The 26,937-nt window shown below is 39.7% G+C and overlaps 1 protein-coding gene and 1 pseudogene across 1 annotated transcript; one reads left to right on the top strand and one right to left on the bottom strand.

Annotated features, from left to right (window-relative positions):
• The first annotated feature begins 593 nt into the window (after positions 1-593).
• Positions 594-2,521, top strand: LOC103409845 (uncharacterized). The gene is made up of 4 exons (XM_008348632.4): positions 594-1,461; positions 1,681-1,752; positions 1,859-2,071; positions 2,195-2,521. Exons 1-4 carry the CDS (start codon positions 675-677, stop codon positions 2,287-2,289), a joined length of 1,167 nt encoding a protein of 388 aa, XP_008346854.1. The 5' UTR covers positions 594-674; the 3' UTR covers positions 2,290-2,521.
• A 382-nt stretch (positions 2,522-2,903) lies between these two features.
• LOC103409844 (DENN domain and WD repeat-containing protein SCD1-like) lies at positions 2,904-17,717 on the bottom strand (annotated as a pseudogene).
• Positions 17,718-26,937: the final 9,220 nt, after the last annotated feature.

Genomic DNA, 26,937 nt, shown 5'->3' on the forward strand with positions numbered 1-26,937 from the left:
TGAACGGCTCAAAACTCTCTCTCTCTTGAACGGTCCGAATTTCCGAGCCTGTTGACTCCAGACACACATAAATTCAGCCAGAATCACAACTTGTATTTGGGAATGTTAATAAGATTTGAATGCAACGTGTGCAGCCGCAAGCTAGGTCTAGTGGTAAGTTGACATATTCATTTTTATACAAGTTGGTAATTTCATTAGGTTAAATAAATAATTACTTGTAATTGATAAAGTATGACAACATTATGTGTCAATGATGTATAAAATTATCCAAATGAAATCTTTTATATCAAAGATGCATACGTGAATTAGACCAATTAATCAAAGCAATATGATCATCCCTTCCATATGAGTTTAATTCTCTCCATTCAAATTAGAACAAAAGGTAATTTTGTGTTTTATAATTTTCATTATCTCAGACAATTATGTATATTTAGAGGCTAGTTAGCTGGAGTCAATGCGTCTTTGCTGTCAACCGTGTTGATAATGTGTGCGTGTATGGATAGAAAAGTAAAGTGATAGGTTGTCCTTAGTTTTCTCGTCTGTATATAAAAGAGTACTTGTCGAAATTGTTTTGTCCATTGGGTACCATTGATGGTCAAACCCCTGTTCCCAGGACAAAGGGACGCCCTAGGTTGATCTCATATATAGGAAGTCCTTAAGAACAAAACGATCAAATGGAAGATCAACCAAATCAGGCGGCGCCGCTGGTATTCCACCCTCAAACGTCAAAATTAGCGGCACTACATGTACATGTACAAAAACTCCACCACCATCACCACCAACCTCAACAACTCCCCCCTCCAAATAACTCTAATATAAATTCCCACGTCAACATTATTAACATACGACCTAGTCCTGATCCCGACGCCGATAATCATCAGGCAAACCCCTCTTCCTCTTCCCATGAAAATGCCGGGACATCACGCTTTGATCATCAGGAATATCATGACCACGATCACGATCATCATCAACAAGCCCGACCATTACATGTAGTACAGTTCCCACCCTCAAACCTCAATAGTGCTAATCTCATCTTGCACCAGCAGATTAACAATTGGCCTCACCATAATTACAACGCGCACGTGCCTTCACGTTCATATTATCCTCCTCCTCATCACCACCGAGCTGCTTCGGCCGACGCATTTCACCATTATCATCATCGTCACCATCGAGATGCTTCTGCTGATGCAATTTATTATAGTTCACACCAAGTGCTTTTCCCTCCTCCCGCTGCCTACCAAATTGTTCCTCATCAGCAGCTGCAGCTGCAGCTGCAGTATTATAATCATGCTTCTACCGCAAGAAATCAACTCCTGCCGGCGTTGCATTGTAACAGTCATTTTGCTGAAACAGGAGTACCCATCCAAAACATTGAATACGTACCAGTGCTGCTGCCTCTGCCAGGCATCGATGGAACTTGGAAAACAGGGCTCTTCGAGTGCATGGAGGATCCCCCAAATGGTACTCCCAAGTCCCAATTTAATTCATCTTCATTTAGTTCCTACTACTTGTTTGAAGAATATAAACTATATATGAATTATATTAAATGGTTCCAATTCTACTTACAACGAGGTAAGATGAAAGTTTGGAGACAGTACCGGTGTGGTTAATCGTGGTCTGTTGGCCTTTCTATATGAAATTTTGACACCATCACTATATTTCTTATTGTGATTATTTCAGCTATCATGACGCTATTGTGCCCATGCTGGACGTTCGGTCAGATTGCAGAGATCGTCAATAATGGTCGAAGCTGTAAGTCGACTGAATCAATGTTCAACTTTCGTAATTAGCAATACTAACGTCTAGAATACTGGTCTGATTAACGGCTGGTGTGGTGTTTATGTTGTCATTCTTACAGCTTGTGCAGCCAATGCACTGATTTACATGTTGATCATGCTGTGCATCTTTGTGCCATGCTTGCTATCGTGCACATACCGGAAAAAGCTAAGGAACAAGTTCGACCTGCCCGAAAGCCCCGCTCCGGATTGCATCACTCACTTCTTATGCGAGTGGTGTGCTCTCTGCCAAGAACATAGGGAGCTCCAGCTCAGAGGCCTAGACCCTACTTTAGGTACCAGAGTTCAACATACTTACGAAGCAATATTCTAAACTTCTCTAGTATACGAAAATGAGATTCTAAAAGCAAACGAATTGAAATCAGGTGTTTCATATCTGAAATTTTTGTATGTTGTAGGATGGGTAGGAAACTTGGAGCAAATTCAGAGGATGCAGAAAAAGCGGCAAGCTGCTATGAGTCCGCCAACGACCCAAAGAATGACGGGCTATTGACCAAACCACGAAGTATGGCCTCATCGATCGTGCCTCATGCTCGTCGTGATTTTTGATCCACCGATGAAGAAGATGGTTCAGTTTCCTGTTTGACTTGCCTATAGAGGGGGGCAAAGAGGGATGGATCATCAATGTATATACCGATTCACACAACTGCTCCACCACAATCCAATCTCCGGCAAAATCAACAGGACATCATAATTAAAAAAAAAGTTGAGATTCCACCACAAAACCAATTGACAAAATGGAGAGTAGTACAATTATTTATAAGCACATGCAAGATCTCTTATTTCCCGGATGTGGAACCATACTTTCAACATACCCTCACATGTGGCGAATTTTCAAGCCTAATACTTGGACAACACAAATCAATTGACGTGCTGCAGGTGTGGCCGTTTGGCATTGCATATGAGACAACCTGCTCTGTCCATGAAAAAAGTGGGAGTTCCACCATAGAACTGATTGGCTATATGAGGATTAGATCAATTCCTTAGAAGTGCATGCAACGCCGCTTGCGAAAGTAATACTCAACAGTAATTTGGTGCTGGAAATGCGACTTAAAAGTACCAAACCAAGCAAACTTGCAAGCGCACAGCATCGAGCAAGAAATACTATTTTGTATAATGATGAAGAAATGGGGCAACAACAAAACACCCCCAACTTCTCTTCGTTTTTGTATTTAGCTTGAACGAGTAAATTTTACAGCTCAGAATATACGTAGGTAGGTACAACGTATAGCAACCGCAAAAGTATTTTTCTTTTTTTTTTTTGAAAAACAAAACCTATGAAATTTAATATTCGGCGTAAATACACAAATGCACAAAGAACTTGGATGTTTATGGTGGCTTCCCAAAGCCTAAGAAGTCCATTACGACCGCCACTGCATATCCTTTTCCGCTCGAGGTCCGTAGCAATACATCTTACCTGGATAGCACAAGAAAGGGATTAAAACTGGGGAAGCAATAGCCATCGACAATAAATCATCGAGACCTCTACCTAATCATTTACGATGATACGCTACACGCACAAGTAAAGGTAAAACCGAAAAAGAAAGGGATGTTTGCTTGCAGGAATAAAATGGCTCGGTGCAGGGAAAGTCAGAAATTCATACCACAGCAACTGTTCTTTGTGGTGTTCGATATAGTTGCCACCCGGCCATTTTTGATCCCGTGCCAGAGAAGCTACCAAGTCTCTCTTGAGGACGATGAAAAAGAGACATGGAATTATCAGCTGCTCCAATTCCTAACCAGTGTTCCGTAGCATTGATGGACAATACAGCAGCAGTGTGGACAGTAACATTTTTTACACATTTTATACCTCCTGCATACAAGCAACAGTAGCATTGAAAAAGGCTTTACTTTTAATTGGAATTTATGCATCTCAATCTGAAGGTAATTCGAAGGGAAACTTAATCGCTTCTACAAACTCTGACATAATTATGCGATTAAATTTACGATCTTGTAGAATCCAACCTACACCATTTTGTATTCCCTTGAACTTTTTCAATAATACAGTCGAACATGAAAGAATGAATGAAAATTCTCGAGTCCAGAGATCAAATGCTCTTACCCTCAACATTTTCCCAAAAGCGGAGTAGCCCATCAATTGAACCTGGAACAGAAATCACATGGTATAATTCCAGTAGCTCCTATTGGCACGAGTAAAAGCATTGCAACCAAAAATCTTTGGGGCAATCTAGGGAAATAACAATGCAAACAGAACAGGATGTAAAATGCCAACCTGTAATTATTCCTCTGTCAAGTGTGGAATACTCAACGCTTAATGTGGGGCCAGCATGGCATGCTAGAACCGCATCACATGTTCCTCGGGAAACAGACCACATTCTTGCGGTCCAGTCATCACTACCAGTAACAACTGTGTCTCCCACCATTCCAATCGACCTGCAAGGTTGACGTATAAAATACATTGCTACTCAAGAATCAACAATATTAACACATAATCTGGAAAAGTTATGCTACTTTAGCTTACCGAATCCATTTGGTGTGCCCTACAAGCTTGTGCATTGTCTTGCCCGCACGAATATCCCAGATGTTTGCAACGCTGATAATGCAAAAACTCAAAGGATTAAACTTTAGAAATTCATTGGATAAATTTTTAATTCATAATTTTATGAGCATGCTTAATCATCAGTGTTGATATACATACGCATCTCTACCACCAGCTGCTAAGATTCCTGTGGAGTCATCATATTCCATACATAAAACAGCACTAGAGCAACGACCAACAGTTGCCACGCAAGTGTCAGTTCTGACATCCCACATCTTTACAGTTCCATCATGAGCAGCAGTAAGTACACGTTCACCAGACAGCATGCGTGCACAGCTAACCTATGAGGATGGACCGTAGGAAGTAACTTTCAATAGGTAGTCTACATCAAGGACGAGATATTAATTTCGAAAATACTGGTCACTTTTCATGAACATCGCATCATAATGTAACAGAGTGCTTGATTTTTCATGCTCGGGAAGCTCACCGGTGCAACATGGCCTTTCAACTCTTCTAGAAGCTGAGTAGTTGGCTTATCCCATACTAAAACAGTTTGATCATCCGAACCTGATACTACCTTTCCTCGGTCAGAACTTATTGCACGGACAGCTCTGTAACAAGGCCCAGAAGGACATGACAGGAAGGACATTTAGATAAGCTGAATTGGTCATTACTAAAACGAATGGTTTTGACAAATGCACACTGCATGTGTGGGCATGCAAAAAAAGCCAACCAAACTGTAAAAAAAATTAGTAACACTAAAGTTGATTTTTAAAAGTTTAATAATAGAATATTAAACCAGAAACTGAACAAAAAACAAAACAAAATGATGTCATGATGATGTTAAGAAAAATAGAACAGTAGAAAACAACAAAACCTTGTGTGTCCTTTCAAGGTTGCCCGAAGTTCATTACCACGAAAACTAGGATCCCAGATCTTAACCTGAAAGATTGCTGAAACGAATTAATAATACCCCTTTACAGGACAGATTCCTGTGCAATGGAATTGTATGGTAAATATGTGGAGCTTACAGTGCAGTCTGTGCTTCCACTTATGAAGAAACCAGCATCTTCACGGTCACCCAAAAGATCCCAAACCTCTCTCTTAGTTACACAATGTAAAGCAGTAACGGAGCCACTATGACCTCTAAGTAAGCGAACATTGGTTTGAGTTTTCTTCTGGCCAGTGGCAGACAAATCTCGCTTACGAGGAGTCCCATTTTCATTTGCAGCTTAATGACAAGAAACTATGGTGACGTGCATGCAGATAATAAAACATCACATGCAAGCACATAATCTTAGCAACAAACATACCTGAAGAGCCACCATCAGAAGTCTATTTACGAACACGACTGAAAGAGGTGGATCTGGATGCAGGATCCCTGCTGAACATGCTCTGAACCCAGCTCCTTCCAACACCAGAAGCTTCAGCAGGCTGCTGATTCTCAACTGTAGCATCTTTTGAACGTGGAGATGCTAATCCATGAGAAAACATGGATTGACCCTTGAAATTAGTGATTCCCCAATAACCAATGAGTCGGTGCTCAATATGCGACAAGAACCCTCTCAGCTTTATCTGAAATATACAAAACCAAGGAACACCATCAGCAATGGATCGAAAAACCAAAGAAAACTTCAGGATTTGAGAGCTAAACCAATAGCCTGCATCACTGAAGACAGAACCAACAGAGAGCACCTAATATCATCTAGCCAACAGTGAGCACCTAATCTTGAGGAAATTATAATCCCATACAGAAAAATAGAAAAGGATACCAGTGCGACATTAAATAGAACTGGATAAACTGAAATAAAGAAAAAAAAATTACTTATATATTGTGTGCATCCAATGTTGTTCTTCTCTGCTATCGTTTCAATAATGTACCAAGCATCAGTATCAGGAATTCCCAACCCAGCCTTCATGTTGACATAAAAAAAACTCATAAACGAATGAAAAAGTTTGCAAGTGCTATAAAAAGTATAAATATAAAAGAAGAAACAGCACCATGTGTGATTCCACATATATTAAGTGCGCAGCCACCAAAGAGGCATAGTTGGCCGACCTGATGCAACAACAAAAAACAAACATTAAGTTGCAAAAGATTACAAATGACATGCTGCAATATAAGTTTCTTATTTCTTGTGCACCAAGTAGAAGACCAACTATATGCTACTTTGAAGTTTGTTTACTAGCTTCATTTAAGCTTATTATTTAAGTCCGAGGTACAAGGCTTGTACAAATAAAGTCATTAGCGAGTAAATCCAAAATGCATGATTAAGTAGATTTATCTACCAAGTAAAAAAATGATAAATGGAAGAAATCCATACTTGTTTGAAGACCTTTCCATTAGATAGTCAAAGTACCCTTCCCAAAAGCTGCAAAATCATAAAAATACATAATGTTACAATTGTGATTTTTGTTGGATAAAGAGCTTGCAAAATATAGATAGACAAATAATTAATACAGACAGAGAACCAACAATTCACTTGTAAGACAACTAGGTAGGACAAATGTAGTAATAAGTCAGTTTTTACAAAAAGAAATAAAAACTTGGGTGCTATAAACAACTAAACAAGACAAGAAAGCTACTATGTAGTGCAAAAGAATAGGAACTAAAATACAAATCTCAAGAATCTTATAAATTTACTTAAGGCGGCCAGGCCTATAAACAAGAGCAAGTAAAGCTTGTCAAGTACTGCAAGTATGTTACCATCAATAATGGCTTTCTTGTCATCTGGTTTATTTATTACTTTGGAATATCCACATTGTCATGATGTAAACAGTTTTACAGCTCTGAGCCTCAAGGAAGACTGGTAATTTAAGGCGTTATAACAATTCTGACTGACACATAGCGTAGACCCCTTACTTCCACTACTGAACAGAGACCTAAGTTAAAAATTGGACACAGATTATGGGAAAGCCTACAAGTGTGATAGATCAATGAGAAGAACCAACAACTTTTTGCTAAGGAAAAATAAACATCAGTATAATATATGCTCAAAATTGAGGGGCAAATGACTTGTAACCACCTACCGTAATTCCTCCCAGATGGACAAAGATATAAGATGACGCTCAATGTAGTCTGAAACATTATGTGCATCCTTCTTATACATGTCAGCGGATACTTCAAGGGCATCCCTGATGGTCGACATATCATTTCGGGAAGTTGCACAACTGATAGCTGTTTTGAGCTGAATTCAAATATGAGTTAATGTTGAAGATGATAAATTGAAAAAACAAATTATAAAAAAAAAAAAACATCTTATAAAGAGCATTAGCCTAATGACAATAGTGGGATAAAACACAGCATGCAAAACTGACTAAATAAATAGTCAACTATCTGTCTTCAGGTAAGCTTCTACAGAAATATGAATATAAAGGAGTGCTCATGTGTATGTGCGTTTTGGAAGGAAAGTAGGATATACTTGTGCCCTGAAACCGTGATCTAGTTTATAACTAAGAAAATGTTTTGTTTTATTGCTGGATTACAAAAACCATAGAAGTAAAGGTTTGGAAAAACAAAAGTTCAACAAAGGAGATTTTTATGTTACAAGATCTTCACGATTCACTATTATAACTAAATTAGACCCATCTTCTGAAAATAATGAGAGTTATTTGTATACCAATTCCTTAACAGCAAGAAATTGTTCTTCAGTCAACTGACAGTGCCATCCCTGATTTATGTGCTCCCTTATACATTCAACAAACCCACTGCCACCAATTCCCTCAGCATCAGATTCAATTAAAGCTGCAAAGCCAACATAGTAATGCTTGTTAATTAACGGGTCCATTGAACCACAAAGCAGATTGGAATTCCAAGAAATAGACATCAGAACTCTGCCTGGTCATAATACATGTTAGGGTTGAACACTCAGAGAATCATACCAAGGATTGTGCCATATTCAAATGAAGAAAGAGGATCATCAGTAGGTCCCAATTTCAGAAGACGCAGCCACAGACCCTGGTCGTCAAACACAATAAAATCATTTAACATTTAAAGTGAAAATGTCAAAAACTACATATCTGTAGAACTTAATAAATATTAATCAAGTATAAAGATTTTGTCCACCACTAATTGAATAACAGAAAAATTAAACAGGTACCTGCAGCTTAACTTTTATGTCCAAAACCATGCACTCCCTTTCCGCCTGAATGACCAGTAATTAATATAGTTAAGAAAGCTCTAAAGTAGAGTTACCACTACTACACATCATGTTGGAGTATAGAACTTACAGCCCTCTCCAGTGGAGTTAGGGTTTCTGATTTAGAGTCTTTACCACTAGAAACAGATTGTGAGCTGAGGGAGAAACATGAAAAGGACGCAAGATTAGAAGCCCCATTAAGATGTGTATAAGTTTTCAGTACTGACAAAGCAATACCCAACTTCAAATGACCAAGAATTGTTTGGTTTCATGGCCAGCCAAGATAAAAATAACTAGCCTCTAAAATCCCACTGCTCCACCGGTACTAAAGTTGCTAATCTCAAGAACAGTCATTGTTTCATGTGCAATAACATGCCATGTACATACCTAGAGGATAATCCACTTGCTACAGCCAGGATCTGCTTCCTCTTTTCTTTTTGCTCTTCTGTCCTAATGTTTGAGGGAAACCGTTCATATGTGTATTTGGCACCTGCTCCTGAAATCCAGAGAAAATGAGGAAAAAAGCAAAACCATATCAAACTTTTGTATTTTTTTTTTTTTGAACAAACGATATTATCTACACTAAGGGGGAGGTGGGGTAGGCTTAGCCTCACAATGGGCTAGCAATAACGTGGTTCAAATTTGCCCTTGGCAAGAATCAAACATAAGACCTCTCATTTACAAGTGAAGAGGAATACCACTAGACCGTAGTACTAAGTGGCCAACCATATCAAACTTAGAATCTTTAAAATCTTCTTCTGTTTAATAATTTTCAGTCTTAGATGAACAGAACATCAAATTCACCTGAATTTCTCACATCTATATCTGCAATCGTTATAATCTCAGGCTCTACTGAATTTGAAGGAAGAATTGAAACAGGATTTTGGCCCCGTCTAAGTGCATCTTGTAACTTGTCAAGTAGATTATTAGTGTTTTCTTCAGAACCCAAACCTCTCTCTAGATAATCCATGAAACCATGTGAATCCAGAAACTGTGTTAACTGTAAATACCAACACAGAAATAAGTATAACACTAGGAACCCAGTACAAGAAATGAAGACTAAAATGATACTGAAAGAAAAAATTTAGTTAACATAAACACATTGAATAAACGAACAGTACAAACAAACAATTGCCTGCTCTGCTAGAAATTCTGCAAACATGTTCAGTAGCACTAAGAATAAAAATCACAACAATTACAATAACGGTCATAACTATTGTAGTCACTGAGTACAGTACCAATACAACCAATGTCAGTTGGTATCTCGAAGACAAAGATGGGTTCAATGAAAATAAATACCATGGATTCTGGTGGTTGGCCAGTTGACCGAGAGCGCATCGTCAAGAATCCTTGAGTGTTGAAGAAATGAGTAGCAGAAATTTCCTTGGCAAAAAAAAAAAAAAAAAAAAACAAGTATACCAAATAAAATTTAAATGAATCCACAAATACAAATTATTAATTCCAAATCACGATCAAATTAGATAAAAGTTTCATACTATGAAGTTGTGGTAGCCACTTAAAAGCGATGCAAAGAACTTTAAGAACACTAATCTGCACAAGAAATCAAACACAAGGAATCTGCGTGAAAACTTAATAATCTCTGATCAGGCAGGCTTTAGAAGAACAAGTAGCCATAGCTCAGATGGAAGACATTGAGCATAACCACCGACTGGTTAACAGTTCTAAGGTGATTGCATAGCTTCAAGACCTCTCCAAAGTTTAAGTTAAAGTTTAAGAAAAAGCAAAAAGAATCAAGTGAACAACAATGACAGCAAGATGTTTGTTTGTAATCTGCAATGTTGGTCACAAAATTTAAAATCAATCGAGGCAGAATTGTGCACTTGGTCTTTTACTACAAAGGTGGAACCTCTGGAATAAGACATCAACATCTCATGTTTTACATGAATGAGAAAATGTTATTATCATTAGTACTTCATAATCATTTCCTTTGGAACCCAAGTATCACCTAAGTTGAAGGTCGTGATCCTCTCCCCAAGGTTTGTTGCCAGCTTTAGAAAATTGCTCAGATGAACTATATAAACCTTCCTTGATCTGATCTATCCCCACAACATTTGGATACAATAGTTTTGATATCTCTCCACGCAAATTGCCCAATTCTGGCTCTGGGATTGGAGGTATATCTTCTGTTGTTGTGATGCGATTACACGCAAGGTCAACAACAACTACCTAGAACCACATGAGGAAGGCAAGAAACAAATATTACATCAGTTTAACCTTCTTACATACAACAAAATTTCATCATGATTTTGTAAACTTTTGGAAGACGTGATAGAAGAAGTCACGGAAAAAGAAAATAAAGCTAACTCAAAAGAAAAAGGTAAAAAAAGAGAGCTGTAAGACAAATGTATGAAACCTAAATCAAATGGAATATGTTCCCAACATATTGTAATTGGCTATGCTGATTGGGAACCTAAGAACCATAGAATGTGTATAAGACCACGATACATATTGTTCAACCAGCACATGTAGATTATAATAACTATAAATTGACAAAAGTAGAATTTATGCAGAATGACTTACACCATCCATGGCCAAAGTAGATGTATCAACGCCTGAATGGAGACCCATCATATATGGTGTAGGCGTATCAATATAGTCTACTCCACTGAAAAAGAGTAACGGAATGTAGACTTGCTTCAGCACAATAAACATGCACAAAAGAGGCAAGAGTCAAATACAAGAAGCATAAACGATGCTACTACAGCATTAGTTATTCCATTGAACAAAAAATAAGTTTGGTAGAAACGTCGGAGCATAAGAAATCTTTCCACCACCATAATGACAAACTAAATGAAGCATATATAAAGGGAAGAGGAACATCTTTTTCTAGACCCATAAAAAGCATTGCCGGAAGATCAAAGTTTACCTGCCACCGAAATGGATAAAGTAAATGGCAAATGGCTTCCGATACAAGGGTCAAAAGTGAATATCTGCCAATAAAGGACAAGTTATCTAAAAGATGCACAACTGCACAGCATTAAATTGTCTTAAGTAAGATGCTTACTTGTTTGATCGGATCAATATTCTCCTTTCAAGCAATACAGCAGTGAAAAATTTAATCAAGTTGTCGACATCTAGGCACTGGACCAATGTGTTAAGAACCTGCTCAACCTGTACAGTGTAGCAAGGAAGATATGGAGTGGAAGAGGTAGAAGACGAGCAAGAAGCTCGTGTGAATTTCAATTAATAATACTCAAAATATTCGTCTGAGGAGCAATGAGGCCATTGCTCCATTTAAGTAGCCTTTCCACTCAGAAATACCAACTCAGCATTCCATTACATAACCAACTCACTAAAGGACAAACCCTTTTATTTAATAAATTGAAATTACAACAAAAGGAATAAAATGCATTTCCTAACATCACTCCCTCCTTAAAATCAACCTTGTCCACAAGGTTTCAGAGCTAAAATGTTGGGAATCTGGCATGAAAATCATCATAATCCTCCCAAGTAGCTGTGCTCTCTTCTTGTCCAACCCACTGTACTAGCAACTGAACACCTGCCTTGTCTTCCTTCTTGTAAATTCTCCTGGCAATGATTGCCAAAGGAGCATCTGATGGATGAGAATCCCGCATCTGAGCTTCATCTGTCAGTGTTGGCAGAGCTGTTATGGGTGAATCCACATTTCCCATGTGCCTCTTAAGGCAGCTGACATGAAAAACAGGATGGATTTTTGTTCCCTCAGGTAGTTTGAGTTTGTAAGCAACAGGTCCTACTCTCTCCAATACCTCATAAGGACCGTAGTATTGAGGGTGTAGCTTGTGATAAGCATGTGAAGCCAATGTTTGCAACTGATATGGCAGTAACTTGAGATAGACTAAGTCACCAACAGAAAACTCTCTCTCAGTCCTTTTCTTGTTTGCATGAACTGCCATTCGATTCTGAGCCATTGCTAAGTTAGACCTGAGTATGGTAAGCAACTTATCCCTCTCAATCAACTCTTGTTCCACCGAGTCCATTTTTGCAGTACTTAACTCATAAGAAGTAACATGAAGAGGAGGGTACCCATATACCAATTCAAATGGAGTAAATTTTGAAGAAGTATGATAGGAAGTATTATAGTTCCACTCTGCCCATGGTAACCATTTGACCCAATTCTTAGGTTTGTTTCCCACAAAGCACCTCAGATATGTTTCAACACACCTATTGACCACCTCAGTTTGTCCATCACTCTGAGGGTGGTACCCCGAGCTCATGCAAAGTTGTGATCCTTACAACTTAAAGAACTCCTTCCAAAAAGAGCTTAGGAACAACGGATCTCTGTCACTCACAATTGTAGATGGCATTCCATGCAGCTTGAATATGTTATCAACAAACAACTGAGCAACAGTCACGGCAGTATAGGGATGAGCTAAAGCTAAGAAGTGAGCATACTTAGTAAGCCTATCTACTACCACAAAAATGACAGTTTTGCCTTTGCAAGATGGTAATCCCACAATGAAATCCATGCTTATATCAGTCCAAATTTTTTGAGGAATTGGCAAAGGTTGAAGTAAACCAGGAGGAGATAGAGTTTCATACTTGTTTTGTTGGCAAGTATTACACTCTGAGATATATGTCTTTATGTCGCCCTTCATACCTGGCCAATAAAAACCCCTTTTTAGCCTATGATAGGTCTTCAATACACCTTGGTGCCCTGCTGCAGGTGTTGAATGATGCTCAGTTAAAAGCTTAAGCTTCCAAGTGGAATTGGGGCTGATTACTATCCTGGACTTGTACTTGAGTAAGCCATTATCAAGATGATAATGGGCTAACTTAGAACCATTGGCTGTTCCACTCCCCAAGGATGTAACCTCTGCCCTTTTCTGCTTGATCCAAGCATCTTCTTCATTGTATCTTCTTAATTCATCCAACCACCCAAAATAGGGGTAAGAGATAGCTTGACAACTCATGGATGAATGATTTACCCCATTAGAACACTGAGTGTCATGATCTGTGACTTGTCTTCTAGAGAGGGCATCAGCAACTACGTTATCAACACCCTTCTTAAAATGAATTTCATAATCGAATCCCATCAATTTGGAAACCCACTTCTGTTGGAATGTTGTATGAGCCCTTTGGTTTAGAAAATATTTCAAGCTGCAGTGATCAGTCTTGATTATAAAATGCCTACCCTGAAGATAGGACTGCCATTTCTTGACAGCATGTACAATTGCAATGAGTTCTCTCTCATAGGTGGAGAGAGCTTGATTCTTAGGTCCTCAGGCTCGACTAGTAAATGCAATTGGTCTCCCTTGTTGCTGTAGAACCGCATCAATGCCATTATTAGAGGCATCACATTCCAACTCAAATGGTAGTGTAAAATCAGGCAAAGCAAGGACCTGTGGAGAGGTCATAGTATCCTTGAGCTTCTGGAAAGCTACTTCAGCTGTTGGGGTCCACGAAAATCCATCCTTCTTAGTCATATGGTAAAGTGGTTGGCAGATTTTGCCAAAACCAAGCACAAATTTCATGTAATAACCTGTGAGACCAAGGAAACCTCTCAATTCTTTCACTGTAGTAGGCTTAGGCCAGTCCATGACAGCCTGAATCTTGGAGGGATCAGCCTCTACACCTTTGCTTGATATGACATGGCCCAAATATTCCACTCTACTTTGACCAAAAGCACATTTCTGCTTTTTAACATAAGGTTGGTGCTGCTGCAACACTTCAAAGGTCATTTTAAGATGTAACAAATAGTCTTCCCAAGTCTTACTGTAGACCAATATGTCATCGAAGAACACAAGGATGAAATGCCGCAAGTGGGGTCTGAATATATCATTCATAAGGCTTTGGAATGTCGCATGAGCATTAATGAGTCCAAAAGGCATCACTAATAACTCATAGTGACCTTCATGGGTTCTGAAAGCAGTTTTTTCAATGTCTTGAGGATGCATCAAAAGTTAATGATAACCGAACCGTAAATCAAGCTTAGAGAAAAACCGAGCACCATGTAGTTCATCTAAGAGATCATCAATCAGAGGAATAGGGTACTTATCCTTGATTGTTATGGCATTAAGCTCCCTGTAGTCCATACACATTCTCCAGGTTCTTTCTTTTTTCTTCACAAGGAGAACTGGACAAGAGAAATGACTGTGGCTTGGTCAGATAAAACCTGCCTTAAGTAGTTCTTGAACTACTTTCTCAATCTCAGTCTTTTGCAAGGGACCATAATGGTAGAGTCGTATATTAGGGGGCTTAGATCCAGGAATGAGTGGAATTTGATGATTGTGAACCCTACTAGGCGGTAGCTCAGTAGGTAAGACAAAAATGGTGTCAAACTGCCCCAACACTTCTTGTAGTTGCTTAAGTTGCAAGGGGTTTAAATCACAAGCTTCAATCATTTTATCTTCAATGGAGTAAAGGAACAAGCCTAAATTAGAGTTGAAAATCTCTTTGTCAAGCTGTTGAAGAGTCACCTCTTGAATCGGTGGAGCATGAGTGTCACTATGAATGAGTTTATACTGAGAACCATTCTTGGCAAATTCCATAGTTAGTAGCTGGAAATCCCAGAGAACCGGGCTAATTGAGGAAAGCCATTTGACCCCTAATACTATGTCACACCCTCCTACTGGCAAGGAGTATAGATCCACACCACATTCATAACCCCCAATTGATAAAGCAGCATCAGTGCAGCAACCTGAACTAATAACCTTACCCCCATCCGCAATCATCACTTCAAATGGTTTAGTGGGTTGAGTGTGCCAAGCAAATTTCTTAAGGAGTCTAGAATCCACAAAGTTATGGGTGCTTCCAGAATCTAAGAGAACTGTGACTTGTTGACCATTCACTGAACCAATTACTTTCATTGTTTTCACAGTGGTCCTAGCAAATGTGCCATAAAACGCACATTCACTAAGTTCCATTTGTAAAAATTCAGGTGGAGGTTCTTCTAACAGTGGGGTGGTGATCTCCTCTTCAGGGTAAGCTAGATCAAGCATGAGGAGTTGCTTATTAGCACAATTATGTCCCGTGCGCCACTTTTCATCACAAAACCAGCACTCACCCTTCTCCCTTTTGCGCTGAATTTCCGCAGGAGTTAACCACTTCACAGTGAAATTAGAAGGTTTAACACTAGGAGTGATGTGTGGTGTAGTAGGGGTGTGTAACACACGAGGCTGTGGAAAAGGCTTAGTATAGCCACTCTTCAAATCACACAATTTAGCATCAAGTTGTAAGGCAATTGAAATGGCATCATGCACATCAGAAGGGCGCAGAAGCTTAACATCATATTTAAGTTCACGTTTCAATCCACCCAAGAAACAACTCTTTAACAATATAGGCCCTAAATCATGGGTTCTATTTGCCAAACGCCTAAATTCAGTGATGTAATCTTTGAGAGTACCTGATTGTTTCAATTTGAAGAGCGCTTCGGCACTGTCTTCAAACTCAGAGGGCCCAAATTCTTTGCAAAATGCGTGTGTGAAATCCCCCCACCGAGGAGTGGTGCGCAAGCAATCGTGCCATCGAAACCACTGGAGTGTCTCTCCTTCCAAGTGAAACGAGACTGTTAAGACATTCTGAAGCTCAGGAATGGAATAGTAGGTGAAAAACTGTTCCGATTTATAAATCCAAGCAAGTGGGTCTTCACCCGGAGTGAATCGGGGAAAATCGATGCAAGGTTGCCAGTTATGGCGAGGCCGATGAGGATCAGGGTCGCCGGGATCGTGAGGATCGGCGATGAGTGGTTGGGGAGGAGGATCGGTATCAGAAGTGGAACCTCCGCTCCCACGAGCACAAGCTTGCTCCCGACGAAATTGTTCGAAGGAGATAGCCATTTTTGAATCGATGGATTCAGAGAGTGCAGTAACAGAAGATTCCAAAGCAGCAACTCGAGCGTCCATGTGAGATAATCGAGTGTTTGGCATACAAAGAGGGATCCAGGATCAAAATTGGGTGATACCAATGTTAAGAACCTGCTCAACCTGTACAGTGTAGCAAGGAAGATATGGAGTGGAAGAGGTAGAAGACGAGCAAGAAGCTCGTGTGAATTTCAATTAATAATACTCAAAATATTCGTCTGAGGAGCAATGAGGCCATTGCTCCATTTAAGTAGCCTTTCCACTCAGAAATGCCAACTCATCATTCCATTACATAACCAACTCACTAAAGGACAAACCCTTTTATTTAATAAACTGAAATTACAACAAAAGGAATAAAATGCATTTCCTAACACAATGGCTGAAACGATATCTGCATTAAAGAAATGCCATAGGGTTATTGAACAGCCAGGTCAAATCTTCAACAAAAGGAAGAAGCATACTCATAACGAAGCAGGAAAAAAAATGGAAACTGTACATCAACATGGGGGAGCCCATCCTTTCGTGTCATTATTCTAGTTTCTAAGCAACAACACTAACTTATGTACTAATGTTAAACAGAAAATAAACAGCTCTATATAAATTCTAAAGCTTTGTTTAAAGTTCAAACATACTAATCAGGAAAACCGCTAGCATAACGGCTCCAATGTCCTCTGAAACTTTGTGTTTCCACAAATTTCGCATAATCCTAAATGTATAAATTTGCGCATTACCTACGCGTCGTTGCTCAAGTTTAGAGACTACAACACTAAAACACTAACTTAAACTATGCAAAGCTCAATAATTTCTTCAATAAGTTTAATAACAACGAAGCGGATTCTCGAAGAATGCAGAGAGCAGAGAGCAGAGTGCAGAGCACAAAGCAAGCGTACCGGTGAGAACAATGGGGTAGCTCCGTGGAAAAGTGTACGCGTCATTGGAATCAAAACCTGACGAATAGAACAAAACACCAGCCGGCAACACACACTGCATCACAAAAAAATAATCATATCAATCACAAAAATTGGACGAGCAGAAATCGAAGCAGTGAAGATTGGGCCGTTGTGGCGGCGGAGTGGCACTTACGGTGGGGAGCTGAGGCGGCGGAGGAGGGTAGAGAGTGTGATTGGGCGGAGGGTACTGATCGAGAAGAGACGTCTGGTAATACGTGCGGAAGCCGTGGAATCCTTTGGCGCCGTCGAGGGTCCGAATCTCGGGTCCGATCCCGCACACCACGAAGTGCTCGAAGATCCGAGCCATTGGTCAACGATCGTCTCTCTCTCTCTCTACACACACAGATAGTATGAGAGAGAGAGAGAGAGAGAGAGAGAGAGAGAGAGAGAGTGAGAGAGAATGGGGAGCTGAGATCTGGTTCAATTGGATTCAATCTGTCAACAGCCGCTGAAGCTCGTGCCTTTGGATTTCAATCATTTTTTCCGGGTGAACTGAATCGTAATCATTAAATGTTACCAGAAAGAAATCCATTCTTTCTCGTGTTCCCATGCATTCAACTCTCAAATCCTCGTCTTCGTTACACTTATTTTGTGCATGGTTGTTACACTTATTTTGTGCATGGTTGATACTTGACCGCCCATCATTCCATGTCGTAAAACATTACTGATTTTATTGTTGTTCTATAAAAAATTTCTTTGAGGCATACGTACAACACATCCAATATACTTTTTCACTTCAGCCACTTTGTTTATATTCGAGTATTTATCATAAATAATCAGAATTAAGACTCTAATTTTATAAATGTCAGTTTTTTTTTAAAAACTTTCAAATATAACTAAAATCACATTTTAATAGTCTAATACCCTCCAAATTAAAAATAATACAACCCTGAAAATTCAAACCTTATATTTTTATTTTTTTTATCAAACGATAGATTTTGTTAGATTAGTCATGGATTTGAATACCGTCATGCAAACAATCATATGTATTCATCAAGAACTGAATTTCTTTTGTTTATCAATCACGGCCTCATCTCCACCTCTCCAAGAAATAAAAATGTTCTTTTATTCTTTTCTGTTTTGCAATTGAATTTTTCTTAACATACAATTTTGATGATTTTAAACAAAAGGTAAAGGTTGTGATTATCATATGATGGATGACTACCGTCGTCTCCTTCATATGATGCTCCACCCTCCTTTAACTTTGCTTCCCTTGATTTGTTAGGTTTTGAAGACAAACAGAAAGTATATAATTAATATAAGAACATAAATTATAATTTTTTTAATAAATTGAGCATTACACCATAAGAAGGACAGAGGATGGACACAGGGGGAGGGGTTGCCGCGGTGGGTGGTTCGGGATGGGGAGGAGGCAAACGTGGCTGCGATGGTGAGATTTCTGATAACCCAAGTCACTGTATTCTGGTATGTTATTGGGTTTAGAGTAATTGTGTATCAATTTTTAGGGCATTTATGTCACATCCCAATCTTGACTCTGCCGTAGCACGATATTGTCCGCTTTGGACCTCGGCCACGCCCTCACGGTTTTGTTTCTGGGAACTCACACGAGAACTTCCCGGTGGGTCATTCATCTTGGGAATGCTCTCGCCCGAACTTGCTTAACTTCGGAGTTCCGATGGAACCCGAAGCCAATGAGTTCCCAAAAGACCTCGTACTATAGGAGGTGGGCATGTACATATAAGGCATATCACCCCTTCTTCGTTGATCAATGTGAGATGTTACAATTTAGGTCTATTCATGTATTTTTTTTAACCATAATTGATAGTTTTTATAAAAACTAACATTTATGAAATTGGAGGATAAATTTTGGTTATATATGATAAATTCTCTTTATATTCTATAGTTCGGATATCAATCCAATTCTCCGTTACTTTGTAAAATATATCTAAGATAACAAAAGCCCTCACTCTTTGTAACTTTTTGATCTCTTGCCATATTAATTTCATAATTGTAAATATTTATTTTCCTATTATTTACAATTGTTTGTACAAAATAACCAATATAATTGGACATTATTTCGATTAATCTGTCAATAATTGTACCCTTTTACATGTGTCAGTTAATTATGAATGTTGTTTTTTTTTCATTTTTTTTTAAATGAGTGATAACTGGTGGCAAGCCACAGTTATCCACCATTTTCGAGGGCATGAAGACTCACAGAGACATTTCAGCCTCCCATGGCCACAAGTGTGGCTTCCACACCAGACCTCCAGTTTTTAATTTGAAGGAAGTCTCGCAATCTGTCATCTACCACTGGGTCACTAACTCGTGGTAATTATGAATGTTGTTGAACTATCTTAATTCGAGGATATATGTGGACCCATGGCCAAGATGTATTGTCAAAACGCTTTTAATGATCGAGTTGGAGGCAGATTGTCTGCCCTCCCATTATCATGCCCTTCCCATCCCCTCCTACATTGTGTGGTCACGGTTAAGCCATGTCAACATTTTATATTGATTTTTTTATAGAGATAATAAGATATGTTGACGTGGCTTAACCGTGACCACACAAATAGGAGGGGATGAGAAGGGCATGATAAAAGAATGGCAGACAATCTGCCTCCGATCGAGTTAGCGACAAATACACTTTGATTGAGTCGTGGTCCCATGATGCTGTGGATGGTTGGAAACTTGGGATGAGGGTGCCTTACTTTGTCGTTGTGGAGATGAGTCGACCGTGGTTTCCTTCTTGGCTTAGTTGTTATTGTGTATGTTTGTGCCGCATAGCAGTTTGTGTGGTCTTACTTTTAAGCAACAACTATGTGTGATCCTCAGATACGTCACTACTGATCTTTGCAATTTAATTAATTGTTTGCAATGAAGAATCAGTAGCGATTTTAAGAGAGACTACCGCGCTCCATGATTAGCGCCTATCATCTCTAGGCAAATTCTGACCTTAACTCTTTGTCATGATCTCTATATAGTTATTTGAGAAAAAAAGAAGTCTAACTATAACATTTGTATGGAGAAAATAAATCAATCATCACTAAATAAATAAGAAAGTGGACAACATGTATTTTCTCCAATTGTTTAAATGATTTAATAACAAGAACGAAACAGTTTGTATTTTGTATTATATGCCAAAAGTTGCATTTTAAGAAAAACCCGGTACCTTAATAACTCCATAAGATAACTCATTAGAAACAATGTTACCTACATTTTATTCTTCTTTTTTTTTTATATGAAATAAATAGCAATATTGGGTTTATTATTGAAAAAAATTATATATACATAATAACAAAATCATTTATATTGATAAAATACATGTAAGTATTGTAATCATATCTCATATTTACACTCAAGTATATCAATGTTACATAGGTGCAATATAAGATATTTACCCAAGTTTCATCGAAAATGTTACGCACATGCTTTAATTAGTTTTGGCAAAATTCTACGAAAATTTTACAAAACCACTTTTTTCGCAGAATTTTTTCCACACCACAAGCTTGTTAAAATTCTTGCTAAACAATGTAAAGAAGTTTGGAAACGATACTAATTAAGGTTTCCTTGCTGGCTTTACAAATTGCATTTTTCACCAACATTGTTGCTCACGTTTTTTAATCGTTTTTTTAAATAAAAAAACAATAATTCATTTTAGAACTAAGCCGATCTGTTTACACATGTGTATGTGTAAACTCCATATAGTCAGCACACAGACAATGTTTCATACGTTATCTTGAACTAGCATCTTGTCACACGCGTACGCATGCGACAATTTGCCTTTGTATGTTAAATTAAAGTTTTATTATGATTTTTTACATAATAAATTAAGAAATTCAATTTTTTTATTTATATATTTTTATTAATAATATTTTTGAAAATAAATTAGAAGTTAAACATAAACCACCCACTAACGTGGGGTTTTGCTATTTTTTTCTTTCTAAAGTTTAAAATTTTAAATTCGTTCAAAATTAATATTTGTTGAATTATTTTAACTTCTTTTAATTCAATAGTAATTTAAAAAAATTTAAAGACAATTTATGGTATTTTGAAATTAACCTGCTTGCATGCAGTTTGACTACTTTGGCCTCCCAGCCATTCGGTTCTTGTCCATTTTTTCCACCCTGTTATGAAAGTGAAATTTACCTGTACTAGCTTTCAAAAAAAAAAAAAATTTACCTGTACTGTACTACGAGAACATGAGACATGCAGTGTTACTTTCAACAGGTGGCACGCCTTGCTACCTCACACTAATCCTCCTCGAATCCATATCTACACATTCAATCAACTCTTGTGCAGTACGTACGTCGCTATGCTTTTTCAAAAGTCTCTCAATTTCATAAAAATTGCAGAGCTGGGTGTAGCTACATAAGCTGCAAAAGTACAAATCGAAATATTTATTGGTTATATAAAAGAATTCATATAACTTTGTTTGTTTATTTATTTATTTAATTTTTGTTTTTTTGCGACCATTCGGTTAAAGTTTGTTTTGCATGTATTAGGGTAAAGGGAGTATGATATTCTCTCCTTCTACTCTCTCTTCCCTTCCTTCCCATTCTATTTGAATAGTTACAATTAAGTCACATCAACATTTTATACTGATTTCTTTATAGAGAGAGAAAGACAAAGATAAAAGTGTGAGAAGAGGGGAGGAAAATGGGGAGGATTAGGGGGGAAAGAATCGTAGTCCAGGGTAAAAACTCATTCACATGCAAGATTTTACTCCATTATCAATCAGCCATTGGATCTTGAACTGTCTATAAGTATTAAACAAAATGAGTCCATCTATCTCACACAAAAATCAATAAAAAATGATTCCTTCAGAAATAGCTGTGGATGCAAATTTCTTCCTCCTCGATCTTGGACGATTTTGCACCTACAAAACAATTAACACCTTAGGTTAAGGCCAAGAGCCTCACGCGCCCACGATGAATGGGGGGGGCTTTGGCCGAAGAACCTCCGATGCCAAAGTTAGAATTTAGAGAGAAAGAGTGTTTAGAGAATTTTGGGATTTTTGCCAAAGTGTTGGAATTAGCTTTTTGGTGAGAATGGGAGTATATTTATAGGGATAGGAGGTGGCTAGGGTTTTTAGGTTTAATTAGCTAATTTATTTGGCTATTAAACATAAAATGAATGTTTTGGTGGTTTTTTGTATAATTGGCTAATAAAAAGGAAGAAATGGTGGGAAAAGGTAGAAAAAAGGTAATGGATTAGGTTTTTCAATGGGATAGCCGGCCCTCTTGTGTTTTTAGGTTTGAGTGGATGTTTCAAATTGACAATTAAGGGATTGATTAGGTAATTAATTCCTTAATTAGTCAATTATTATGATTTTATGAAATATGAAAGGAATAAGTATATTATTTAGCTAATTGATTAGCTAAATAATGAAATGGGAAATATATGAATAAATTAGGCTTTAAGTTGATACCTATTTTGGGCACTTTTGACTTGGTTGAAAAAATGATTCTCTACTGCTCGCGTGTAGGAAACCCGGTATGCCTCGAGGGTATTTTTGTCCTCTTTTGTCCAAAAGTCCACGTGTCGCCTAGTGAATATTTTTGGCTCCACAAATGCCCCCACACCTGTTGGGCTGCTCGCAAAAAAGGGCAGCAGGTGTAGAGATCTTCTTGCTTTAGGAAACTTAAGACTGCTTCCTATTTTGATGTTGATTCTCTCTTTAATAGGAAATTAGATCCTTCTAGGAAAGGGAAATAAATTTCTCTCAAAGCCTATTTAAGTCCACCTTAAGTGGGTTATTAAATCAACTTTGGAGAGCGATTTATTCTACCCTACAAGAGAGAGATAGCTTAGAGGATATTTGTTCCCCCTCCTCTAGCAATCTTCTACATCTTGCCCGTGCAAATGACCGTCTTTCGTTGCTTTCTTCGTCTTCTTCGTGCCGCACCGATGTAAGAAAAATTTAATTTTTCTTGCCTTATTCTTGGATAGTGCTATTGCAGGGCAGCCGTTGGGGTGGTGCGGCACATCGGCTGGCAGGGGCCAGGAGTTGGCTCGGCATGGGCCGAGGAGATGTTGTGGCAGGGACCACTGCTTGGGCAGCTTGGCTTGGCTTGAGCCAAAAGGCAGCTTGTGCAACTAGGGTCGCGGATTGTGGCGCTGGGGCGCAGTGCTAGGCGAGCCGCATGGCTCATGTCCTTTGGGCTCTTGGACCTGACTCGGGCCAGGCTGGTGATTGAGAGAAATAAGGAGATTGCGGGTCTCATGGGCTGCTGGAATGTTGGGCATGCAGGCCTCCTGCCTGTTGGAATGCTGGGTTGAGCTCCCCTGCTGAGTACCATGAATGTCGTTGGCTGCTTAGTCCTCTTTGCCGAAAGAAAGGTGGGCTGCTCCAGAAAGAGGAGGTAAAGAGGATCAAGGCGGATGCATTGGCTCGTCTGATCGCTGTCGTGGAGCTTACTATGAATGAAGATGGAAAGAAGAGATCTTCCCCGCCTGCTCATGAGATGCCAGTTAAGAAAAAACTGAAGACTTCTTCTGCTGCTCATGAGGGTCCGCTTGCTACCGAGAGGTATGTGATTGACATGATCTTCCAATGGGAAGAAATGTAAGGCTGCTAGATCTGAGCATGTGGCGTCTTCCATGTTGAGAATGGCTAGTACAATTGTGGATAAGATTACTCAGCGTAAAGGTTTTATCATGCCCTAAGTGCCGAAGTCTGTACCAGGACGTTCTTTGGGAGCCAAGTCCGGTTCACCTTTGTAGAGACTTGCTATTATGAAAAGTGGTAAGGTGGACTCTGCTGCTAAAGTGGCGCCAAAGCCTGCTCCCTTTGCTGCTGAGATTAATTCGCCTCAGATTCAAGATCTTAAGCTTGCAATTTCTGAGTTTCGTTTCGCTACTTATGCTAAGAAGAGAGTGGGGATGAGCTTCTCTATTTCTCCGGAAGACTTGCTTGCTTTTACTTTTAAGGCTTCCATTGGTGAAGTAGTTGGAGAAGTTAGTGCCCAGACTGGGGCAGCCGGGGGTGAAGCGCCGGATGATGCCGCTGCTAAGAGCGTTACGGCTGTTGAAGGTGTGGCGACCGAGTAGTCGTGGAATGTCCAGGCTGCTGTAGTGTAGTATTTTAGGTAGCCTTTAGGATTTTCTTTGTTTTTCCTTGTAGCTTTTGTTTTGCTTGAACTCCTTCAACCTTTGCTAGTTGTTTATAAACATGTTTTCCTTCGTTTTTCTTCATCTTCACTTCTTTTGTTCATGCCCTAACCTTTAGGCTTGATAGACCAGTGGCAGGCATGCTACTTTTTTATAAGCAGACAAACTCGCGTAGCCTATGCAGCCGTAGGTGTTGGTGTAGAACTTTTGCAAAGTTGTTAGCCATAGGGTTGGCAGCCGGATGCCTTACTTACAGAAGCAGACAAGTCCGCGTAACCACTAGGCTGTTAACTTTGACTTTCTTCAATTCCGTAGGTTGCGTAGCAAGTATCACAACACTTTAGGACTTGGTGTAGGTTGTTCCGCGCTTGGCAGAGGTGAAGCTTATCGACTACGTAACATGTCGGCAGTGGATAAAACTTCGTATATGCGCGCTAGCTTGTCTAACCTTTCACAAGAATGTGCGGTTGTATAAGTCTAGTGCGGCTTCACTGCTCGAAGGGCAAGCCGTAGGCAGTCTTCCGGAATCCGTAAGCTACCTTAGTGCACTCGGTAGCAGCTTTAGGATTCCAGGGCAGCCGTCCATCGGATGTACTGCGTAATGTGCCCTCTCCGTCTCTAGGGCCCGGTTCCCCACGGATTAGGCCAAGAGACCCAAAATCCTTCAGTTAGCTAAGCCTTGAAAAAGACCATTGCGGCTACTTCTAGGAATCCTGACGCAAGCCATCGTGCATCTAGTTATACTAGGACAGCCAGGCTCATCCACGTCTGGATATTCGGAGTGTAAAGTTTATACTCCCGTCTTGGAGAGCTGACCCATATGGGTGTCGGAGAATTGGTTTACCCTCTCGCACTGGAGAGCATGGTTGGTCCCTCGGGGGGCGCAATTCCTGCGATGAGTCCCTAAGAAGGGCGCAGTCTTCTTTTGAAGTGCAGGAGTGATTAGTTGTTGTAAGCATGCAGCCAAGCCAAGTTGTGATTACTTCTAAATTCCTCATTGAAAAACGAGTGAAACGAATGAGAACTTTAGCTGTAAGGTAGAAACTGCATAACAACTGGATAGTCCTCAGCTTGTGAGGTGGTGCCCGTCGAGCTTATTGAGTCTTTGGGTTTTGATGTAGCGGGAGGTCACACATGGTACTTCTTCAGATTGTAGGCCATCCATTTCTTTTCAATCTTTTTGCCGATTCATGGTGGTGAGGGTGTAATTACTCTTGCCCCCTACTCTGCTGATCTTGTACGGACCTTCCCAGATGGGATCCATCTTTTTGGAGCCTTCTCTGCTGGCAGTGATGAAGGCTTTTCTGCGTCGTCGACATGCAAATGCCAGAAGTCTCCATCGGGTGGAGTAGGCGCAGCTAGAGTGTGCTCGGCTACTTCTGAGGCATCGTTGGGCCGCTCTGTTGCGTCACCTAGGCTCGGCGTGAAGATGCAGTAGGGAGCTGTGGAGATGGGGCCATGTCATACGCAACAGGAGATGCTCAACTGCCGGTATTGGGCCACTCTAGAGTTGAATCATTGAGCAAGGGTCGGCTAGGGTCGTGTGATGCGCAGCAAGAAATAGTACTCAACTGCCGGTACATGTTGCTCCTATGTAGAATCTTTTAGGGTGAAGAGGACAAAACTTGCTTTCGAGTGTGTCCTTCCAGTGTTGCGTTCGTCAGAAAACTTTACATCCGCCAGGGTCTACGCCTTTATCGTCGCGCGTCTGGATTGGGCAGAATAGTACGTCATTAGAATGATTACATGCGTTTGAAAGTAAAACTTGTGCTTCTGGGTTGCAACAACTATCGCCAAAGTTAGCTTTTGAATTTTTAATAACATCGAGGAGAGCTTTTGAACTGTAGAATACAGGTAACTGTGGAATACAGGTAGTCGGGCCCCCATCTCTTCTCGCATGATGGTAGAGCTTATTGCTACTTTAGATACCGTCAAACATGTGAATAAGTCATCCGCTGTTTCTAGGGAGGTGATGTCGGGTACTTCTTCAAGTCCTTGAATGTGCATTGGCGAGCCTCATCCCAAAGTGCATACTTCTCTGCCAAAGCAAAAGAGTCTGCCAGAGTTAGATCTTCTTTCATGATAAATTTTCCGAATAGCGGGTGGTCTGCTGGAAGTCCTTTTTGGAAGGCTGCTCTAGCTATCGAGTCGTTGCATCCGACTATTTTTGCCTTCTCTACTTTGAACCTCCTCACATAGTCGCGAAGTGACTCCTTTGGGTTCTTCTTGACGTTGAACAAATGATCAGATTTCTTTTTGATCGAGCGATAGGATGAATATTCTTTGGTGAAAACCAAAGAAAGTTCGTAGAAATTCCGGATGGATTGTGGCGGCAGGGTGTAGAACCAATCTTGCGCCTCGCCTTGTAGAGTGGTGGCGAATATCTTGCACATAAGCTCATCGTTGTTTCGATAAAGGATCATTGCGCTTCGGTAGCGCTTTAAGTGTCTCTCCGGGTCTTCATCCCCTTTGAAAGATGTGAAATGTGGCATGCTAAACTCTCGTGGAGGCTCTGCCTGCTCGATCTCGTCCGTGAAGGGTGACCTGCTTATGTTGGTCATGTTCCGTCGTAGTTCTTCGTCGGTGACCTCGTTGCGTTGGAAATCAAGCAATCGCTTGGTCAATAGTCTCTCTACTTCTTCCTGAATTTACCTTTGTTGGGGTAGCGGAGCTCTC

This window comes from Malus domestica, chromosome 06, assembly GCF_042453785.1.
Source record: "Malus domestica chromosome 06, GDT2T_hap1".
Classification (NCBI taxonomy): Eukaryota; Viridiplantae; Streptophyta; class Magnoliopsida; order Rosales; family Rosaceae; genus Malus; species Malus domestica.